Raw genomic sequence first — 9,339 nt, 5'->3', positions numbered from 1 at the left:
GTCCACCCAAACTGAACTGATGAACATAATGTAGCATACAAAGTGAAACACTTAAATTTGCACTTTCCAAGTTTGCTTTGTAGAATTCAAGAGTTATATTTATATTAAGTTCGTAATCTTGCGTACCAGTGTAGATTTATTAATTGCTAGAGACTCAAATCACTTTTGTACGTCGCTCTGGATAAGGACGTCTGCAAATGCCGCAAATGTAAATGTAAATACCAAGTACTTGAATGCTGCTACATTGACGACCTAAATGTAAATGAGATTTTAAATGTAAAAAACGTGAAAATGGTTCAAGACTGCGATTGCTATGAATCTTTTAACTGCAACTGCGAAAAAAAAAAAAAATAGACTTTATGTATGTTGACACTATAATGATTTTTCTGGTTACATATTTGAACTTCTTGAGTAAGTAATTGCACTTTGTTGCCCAGATAAAGAAGGTTTTTCCTTTAAAGTCTGGTTCTTCTCAAGGTTTATATTGTCTCTGGAAGTTTTTCTTTACCTCAGGCTTGTTCATTAGCAAAAAATAATATATTTATTTCAAATTTATATCCTGAATCTACACATTTCTATAAAGCTGTTTGTGATGGTGTCCATTTGCTATACAAACCAAAATGACTTGAATTAAACTTCAAATCAAAAATCACAAAATGTACAAAGACCAACAAGATTTTATTTTCTAACTAATGTTCAGCTGAATAATGGTTGATTTATGTCATGGGGGAAAAAACAATGTACAAGCAGCGTTTCAATGTAAAAAAAAAAAAAAAAAGTGTGATACTTTAAATGTGGCAGAGAATAGCTAATAATTGATAAATGGCATCCATCTATACTTCTGTATATGCAAATTCAAACTTACAAATTTTTTACTTATTTAATATTACAGTTACTTATGTCCACAATCTTTCTTCTGAGTTAATTTACTGATTTCAGTTTATCTTGAACAGAAATTTTTCTAAAGTTTACTATCTGGCTTGGTCTCAAATATGCTTTCCGGAACAAACCCCTGGCCACATTTACGCAGATGTCCCCTACATGTTGGAGGCTTAATAATGAATATGCAAAATTGTAGCAACAGGGGCTTTCAAACAAAGAAAATATATTTTTCAAGAAACAAAACACAAAATACAACAAAAGTATTTGATGAATGTAGCATATCACACAACCTATCTTAAACACACACACACACACACACAAAAAACACACAAACAATAGTTGATAGTAATCTCAAAGAATTGCAAATAAGCACCAATTAGCATGTAATGGCTTTTTATCAGCTTAAGAATCAGTCTAGCCTAAACCGCATTATCTCCCTCTTAAATTCTTAAACATCAGACTAATGTTAGCATAGTAATAACAGCTTGATTGCACAGGGTCAAAGAATAGCAGTCGTGGAAAATGCCACGAGTTAAGTGAGCCAGCCTCCTGTGGAGTAAACAGACTTTAGAGGAGATAGAGGCCCATTATCTAAGAAGGCGTGCTGTAAAGTCATCTGAACCAAATTGCCAAATCAAATGTCACAATTATGTTGCAATACAGATAGCACCATTCCTTTAAGAGATAGAAACCTTCTAACTAGTTCATAAAAGTTCTACAACAGATACATATTGATTTGTTTCCATGAAGTCTCTTCATATTTAAAATACTGCTCTTTGTATGCATTGATGAGGTAAAGTAAATAGAGAAATGTATTTAGGCATACTATTTTATGGTAATATTATTTTGATATGTTTTTATAAATAATTTGGCAAAATCCAAGGGAATGAGGATCCCTCTTCCAGAAACTCTTCATAACAGTAACCTCCTATCTAACATTTAACTATGAATGCAGACTGTTCTGGATTCCAATCAGACCATCCTCATCTGTTCATAAATCAGAAAAAATACTTGATGTAAAACAATTTAACTGAGATAGATGAAACCTTAATGTGAACAGCCTAAGGGTTAGATACAGGTCTCAAACCTATTCAAACATGGCAATACCCCAGTGTACAAGGCAAGAAAATGAGATTAGAAATGACCCCTTTGAACACTTTCAGGATTAATAGTCATGCCAGCTGTGCCCTAGGCCTGTTCGTCCAACATAGTAAACAAACTCATTAATACTTTTGTGGGTAAATGACTACAAATCACTATGGACACATTTCAAAATATATTGAAAATAGATAAAGAATCCATATCTTAAAAAAGCCCGTATGGGTATGATGTGTAAATGTCCATAAATCTTTGGCAATATAGTGTAAATGAAACACTTGAATAAAATTAAGACACACGAACAATCGACTTACAGGTGAGGAAAACAACACCAGCACTTTTGAGGCAAACAAATGTCTTAACACCAGACACCAGAATGTTAGAAGAATGCTAAAAAAAAAAAACTGAGCTAGCAGGAAGAGTCAGACTGTAAAGTGTTCACAGCGAAACCCTCCTCGTTTGCGGCTTTGTTAATAAGACCAAAATGAACATGTTTAAAGTGTGTGGTACTGCCATATTTAAAGCTGGGCTAAAAGTTGCTGATCTGACAACTTGCATTCCTTTAAAGATTAATAAAATGGGGAAGTTAGCCTAGTGCCAAATGGCCCTTACACCAGTTAACTACCCAGAAACACTCCCAACCCATACTCAATCACCATCTACCCAGGTGTGAGCCTTGTGTAGCTTGAGCACTGTTTCAAATGACTTAAAACCTGTATGCAAAACAATGACTGCAAGATGTTCAGATGGGGTTACAATCCTACAAATACACTATAAACAAGACATGTACATGATATGAATATACAGAAATACTCAAGAATTAAAGTCATGGGGAAGACGTAGTTCGTTATATGACTGATTCAGTTATCCAGTAAAGTTTTGTGTATACAATACAGCATAGGCTATTTGTACAAATTTGCATGCAAAACACACACTGATAACCATTCATTTGTATGAAAGTTAAATTCTGAGCCAGGAGCCTATTTATTACTATGACTTGCCTCAGTTTTTCCTGATACACAAACAGGATTTTCATAGCAACACTATGAAGTCTTCTTAAATGAATGAGCATCTCTGTCTTTCGGTCGTGTGTTTTACTCACAATAACTATCCAAACTAGACATAGACCCTTAAAGGGCATAAAAAAAAGACAGCAAATTCTCTTTTGCTGTATATTATCTAACACCAAGAGATTAACACTGTTGTTGTCATGGCAGCATAATGATTTCCAAAGGAAATTCAATTATCTGTGGCTAATTATGGGCTGGGCAGCACAGTGGAGCAGCATCTTTGCTAAATCAAATGTCCAAGTCTGAGTTTCATATGTTCTCCCTGTAACCGGTTTCCTTCCCATTCCTTTCCAAAAACATGGTCAATTGGCTACAGCAAATAAAACTCAGGTGTGAATGTGTGTATAAATACTGCCCTGCAAGTGACTGGGTTCTCTTTCAGGGTTTGCTAATTTGGATCTATTAGCTGTGGTTCCATGTTACTTTGTATATAGTTGTAAAGATAAGAGCAAAGTGCCACAGCTCTCACACAGTGCACTCAATTTTATGTTTTAATTCACTGGCACAAACATCTGTACTGACCATCACATTATTTTAAACATGCATTGCCAATGTGATCACATAACATATGTTAATGCAGATTTTTACTTCTAAACTGGGGGATAGAACATTCACAATGTTTGAATATTACAGAAATCCTGAGCAGACTATGCTACAGCTAAGCTTTATGTTGAAATACTGGGCTGACATTCTGCACAATAGAGCATCCATTCCATTCAGTATTTGTATTCATTATTTCTCATAATTATGTCTGACAAGCACAAAAAAAAGAAATTTAATTCCAGTGGAAAAGTATACTTAACTAAGCCACATTAAGAAAGATCACTTTTTCCTTTTCAATAGTTTAATTTCCTTTTAAACCTTATGGACTTTATAATAAAGCAGAAGACACAAGAGTTATTCATACAGTTATCCAAGGGCTGATTCTGAGGTCTGAATCCTAAAAGTATACTAAGATGGCAGTGGAGCTTAATATTACTCAATGCTTTATTCAGACTACTACTAGGCAATTACAACAGATTCAGTTAAAAATCAGATGCTGCTAGCCACTTTTTAAGGTCTCTCTGAATAGCCTGTCTGCTCAGTAGACCTGAGCTCCATTTTCTCTTTGCTGCTGTCGAGAAGTCCCTGACCAAAACATAACAGTTACTAGTACGAAAATTGGAAATTGTGAAAAACTGGCCTTGTTTTGTCTATGAAAATGTATATAATAATGTATATTTGCATTTTACTGGTTAAATCATACTTTCCGAATTTTCAGCTTCACTGTGCAGCCTAATGACCTGGCTTTTATTTGTATTCAATTAGTGTAGCTAAGGTCCCAGAGTAATAATCAGAATAAACAAGATATGAACGAATTCACAGATCCCTGACACATTTTTGAAGAGAATTGGAGGAGAGGAGGAGAGCAAGGTTATATAGAAAAGGGTTGTTTCTTTACACTGTATACATGTATTTTTCAGCTAACACTTTGCACCAGTAATTGTGTTATTTTGATGCAAGTTGTATTTTCACAAGTAGAAAAGCAACAATTTTAAGTGCCTAGTGCATACATCAATCTGTTGTAACATTATCACTGTCGACCACCAAACATGCCTACAATGGCAACATAAGCATCAGAACTGGGCTAATCGAAGGGGTCTTATTCCATTAGTCTTCACATCTTTTACAACATGTAAATGAATAGGTGCGTCTGTGCACTACAGTAATAAGGCAAGCAAAGTACATCCCACAGATACTGGATTGGATTGAGATTTGGAGAATTTGGAAACCAGGTCAAAGCCTTAAACTCCTGGTCATGTTCCCCAAACCACTTGAAAATGTTTTGCAATGCACATCATTCTATTCTTTTCTATGCTTATGTTGACCCAACAACTGCTGAAACATTTTTTATTTTAAATCTCTGCCATGTAAACGATTTGCCTAAAGATTGGCACATTTAGAACAAATTCACTGTTATACTTGGCCCAGTCAGAGCTTTCATACTAGACCTAATGGGTAAAACAAAGCATTTCATAAATAAACATGTAAAAGAGTACTTCAGAACAACTGAGCACCAGTCAGAGCTTTCTGCCGAGGGGTATGACTGTGTACTGTACAAAGCCAAATTGGCCTGCTGTGACTCAGCACATGTGTTTTTACCACAAGAAAATGAACACTCATAAGAAGAAGGGCCCATTATTCAAACCTGAAGCTCCAGACAAGCAGTAAAATTATATTCTATTAATTGTGCAGGGGGACCTATTCTCTATTGCTTCAGCCACTAACCAAGCTTATTCCCATTACCCTTAAAACAACACACTCGTGTTTTCACAGACCTTCCCTTTAGAGTATAGCAAGCTGCCAACAGGGCAAAAGATGCTAATGTTGAATCGTAAACCAGGACAAAGAGAAAGACAAATTTAAAAAGGTCACAAAAACAATTTTGCTTCCTAAACACCTGGAAGCTGGGGGGTTTTTAACCTCTGCACAAAATGTCTATTATCAAAACTAAAACAATAATTATACAGCTGGTATACCCTTGTCCAAGAGAATACACAATTTCAGAAATAAGCAGCTTAATACACCCACTTGAACATTAATATATTAAACAGTAATTCAAATCACACCTTGAAAAAAAGCAGGAGAAAGAGATGAACAAAGGTTAAATGTTTGACCATCACCAGATTACATAATGTGACATGTGACATCTCACATACATGAACAAGTACAATAGTAGGACATTACTCTTACATATTACTCCATTAAAAATCCAACAAGCATTTAAGAGCATCCTGATTTGGCTTAACTAACCCAAGCTACAAAAGTGCACTTATTTAAATTTAAGAATCTCTTTGCTAGCTATCTGTGTGGTTTTTAACCCAGTACACATTTTGTAAGATATGCTGGCAAAAAAATAAAATAAAAACGCACTTCCTCTAAATAAACAAATGTAAATTAAAATTATTTCCATATTAAAATATTCTCTACCCACCCCACTGTGCATTTAATACAAGACCCTGATCTCTGACCTACTGCTGCTAAAGAGCTCTCCCTTCTTATCTACATGCTATGTAGACGGAGTGGAATGTGCTACTCCTACACATAATGAATGGCTTTTTCCCCCTAATGCTTTACCTAAGAATTTTAATTTGTATTCCAAATCCAGTCTTTCTCAAGAAAAAACTGAAATATTTCTTTGTTACAGTGTAAATATTTGACAACACAAATAGTTAAACATGTTTCTCTCTAGAGAATAAGTAAAAATTTTGCAATAAAGAATAAGATTCAGAACAATTTATAAACCCGTCTGGACAGGCCATGCTTTGACAAAACACAGTACATTTGTACAAATTAAGTGTGTGAGACCCCTGCCCTCAAGCGGTCTTCTTCTGCACACTGCTTAATTAAAAATTAGTCAAGCAGCATTAGACTCATAAAATGCATGTCCCTGTGCAGCTACATTATTGCAAATATCTGATACAAGTCAATATACAAAGTGAAATAAAAAGTATAAGAAAGTTCTATAGCTTTCTAGAGCTAGAGATTCCTCAATGCTTCAAACAGCTGGCTTCCAATTTCTGTATTTTTGAAAACTCCCAACAACTACAAAACAGAACAGAGTCCCAAAAGCCAGAACTGCTAAAAACATTTGTTGGTACATGTGTGAAAATATATTGGATAACAAGTGATTTAAGTGTTAAAAAGTCAGTCAGTTTCACTAATGTTTTGTCATCAATGCAATAATTTATGAATGGATTGAAGACACGACTGAATGGAATATGGTGGACTAGAATCATATTTTCCTCATTTCCAACACATGGCTTCAAACTAGACTTGTAAATCTCAGTTAAAACGCTTGGTTTTACACACAATGCCCTGTGAACAGTTTAAGTTCATATGAAGTAATGGTAGTGAGAGCAGCTGCTCCTTTCCTGTGACTTCATTGCTCATGAGAGTGAGTAAGATGGAGTGTGGGGGTTGCATGGCCCGAAATATGGGAGTTGGGTGAGGGGTTTAAAAACCATGTAAAATTACATTACCAGAGGTCTGCAAACAGTGAGCGAGCTTTACCTCATATACTCTCAGAGCTACACACAGCTTTAAATGAACTATTACTTTGAATTAAAAGTCACTGATGAGTCAACTCGAAGCTAAGTTCCATGAAAAGCTGCACTTGGTCAGAGGCGTAATGCATTGAAAACAGGACAAAGCTAAGTCCTGTCCATGTTACTGAGAATGTTCAATCACAGCACAGACCACTGTAACCTGATAAACAGTCGAGCTCATTTCATGTTAGACAATTAAAGTTACTAATCATTTAACCCCAAAATTGTGAATCTATAAGCCCACAGTCTGACGTTGAACAGAGTTTTTTCTTCATAAAACATCTAAAAATAATCGCAGAAAGAAAGTAAGTGGTTGTAGAGCCGTTTCCTTCCCATTTGATTCTTAGCAGACAGAGTGCTTGGGACAAGCGGTTACTGCAAATTTCTAGTCAATGTGTCACCAAGTTTCATAGGAAACACCAACCAAGGGATGACGTATTAAAGTTGCTAAAATAAACTGGGCTTGGGGTCTTACTCATTATATAAATGAGTCACGATGGCGCCAAGGCATCCTAATCTGTCCTTCAAGGGAGGACAGTGATTGTGATGTGCTAGAATATAGAATACTTGGAAAAATTTGTTACACAAACAGCTGAGATGTATGTGATTTAGAATGTATTCCCTAGATATTGTTAAAAGTAGTGTCTCCGGTGCCTCCAGAATCCTTTATCTAAAGATAATGTGGTCTACATTCTGCCTTCGAATGAATAAATAGTTACAATCAGGAGCAATTACAGAAGCACTACGAATCCCCCTCTCAAATCCGAATCATTTCTCCTGCCGTTGACGTCAACCTTCTCCTGTTCGTGTACTTAATATGGATTAAAACACCGACACTCAATCATGCCGTTATTAGGCACTCAGTACTCGAACAAAGTCTGCAAACAATCAAGGGTCCTTGGTGCTGCATATGCATTATTCAGTGTTTGGTATCATCCTGAACAAACAGGGGAAACTTTTAAGAAACTGTTAGTCTCCAGCTGAGAAGACAGGCTTTCATCTCCACGGCTTTTCATATATCAAGCTTGGATTCAGAACAATTGGAGACACTTCAGTGGTGTGTAGATCCCCTGCTGGTCTCTGATTACTGAGGCGCTTCACCCACATTTTACTTTCCTTCTAACAGTTTCAAAAGACTTGACCGGAGAGTGGAATTTACACATCCCGGCTTTAATGATGTCTACTTTATATACATGTTCCTGTTAGTCGGAAAACATTTAGACAATCTACCAAGTATTCAGTGTATCAAAAACAAACATGCAACTAAAAACCGTACCTGAAAAAAAGAAACAAAAACTGATCTTACCGTGTTGACTGTGTCCTATAAAAGTCCACAGAATAACCAAAATAACTGCCTGCGGGTCCTGTGTATATGGACGGGTTTTCTACATCTAAGTTGAACGCGATTGTCCATGGAAAAAGGCATGTGCTAAAAAGTAAACAGCTCATGTGGAATAAAGTTGCCACCTTAGAGGAACGGTGCCTTTTCGAACCCATGATACTCGGAGGTGTCAGTCCACCTATTGAATTAAACTCGCCCGTTTCTTTTCAACAAAGGTGACGAGTCAAATGGCGTCCTCCTCAGCAAAACTGCAAGAATCTATGCAAACCTCATTCTTTACGCACGGTTTTCGAAGCAATCCTTAATGTTGAAACGTGCTTTCTTGTCTTTCACTACTTTATTCCACTGCAGTTCTCTCCCGATCTTACCGACTCCTTCCTTCGTTCCCTTTCTCTGTTAATTGTGGTAATATTGGGGTGTCGTGATAAGCTGCGTGTGGGCGGAGCTCCATGAGCGCCTCTGCCTCTCTAACGTACGGGTAGCTCGGAGTGGGTCTGCACATATTTATGAAGGATGGAAACTGGCAATATATTGAAATATGAATTTTATATATTTAAATGATTACGTCAGAAAGATATCCTTCTAAAATTAGTTATTGCTTTAAAGCTTTAATATACAAATCATCTGTAAATTAGGCCAAAGTTGTGGCAGAAATGTGAAGAGTGATCAAATAAGTAAAAAAGTTTGCCATGTAAAAAATCCATAAGTTTAGTTACGTATACTTCATTCAGTTATGTATGGGAGGACAGAGATAATACAAGCATTAGGCATAGCCAGTACAGCAATCTGGATTATACTAAAAAAAAAAAAAAAGATACAAAAATAAAAAATCAGACATGAATCAGGTCAAAGGCAAAGT

General features: G+C 36.1%; 1 protein-coding gene across 2 annotated transcripts in view; it reads right to left on the bottom strand.

The window, feature by feature from the left end:
- The window catches only part of itga5 (integrin, alpha 5 (fibronectin receptor, alpha polypeptide)), a 44,125-nt gene extending 35,227 nt beyond the window's left edge, over positions 1 to 8,898 (bottom strand). For both annotated transcript variants that reach the window (XR_014538118.1, XM_083570494.1), the window contains exon 1: positions 8,445 to 8,898. Coding sequence is in view for 1 of the 2 variants with exons in the window: in XM_083570494.1 (XP_083426620.1) it covers positions 8,445 to 8,635 (191 nt within the window). In the remaining variant the exon portion in view is untranslated. The remainder of the gene's footprint in view (positions 1 to 8,444) is intronic.
- Positions 8,899 to 9,339: the final 441 nt, after the last annotated feature.

Source organism: Silurus aristotelis (genome assembly GCF_946808225.1).
Source record: "Silurus aristotelis genome assembly, chromosome: 19".
Taxonomy (NCBI): domain Eukaryota; kingdom Metazoa; phylum Chordata; class Actinopteri; order Siluriformes; family Siluridae; genus Silurus; species Silurus aristotelis.
This window is presented reverse-complemented; position numbering and strand designations above follow the sequence as displayed.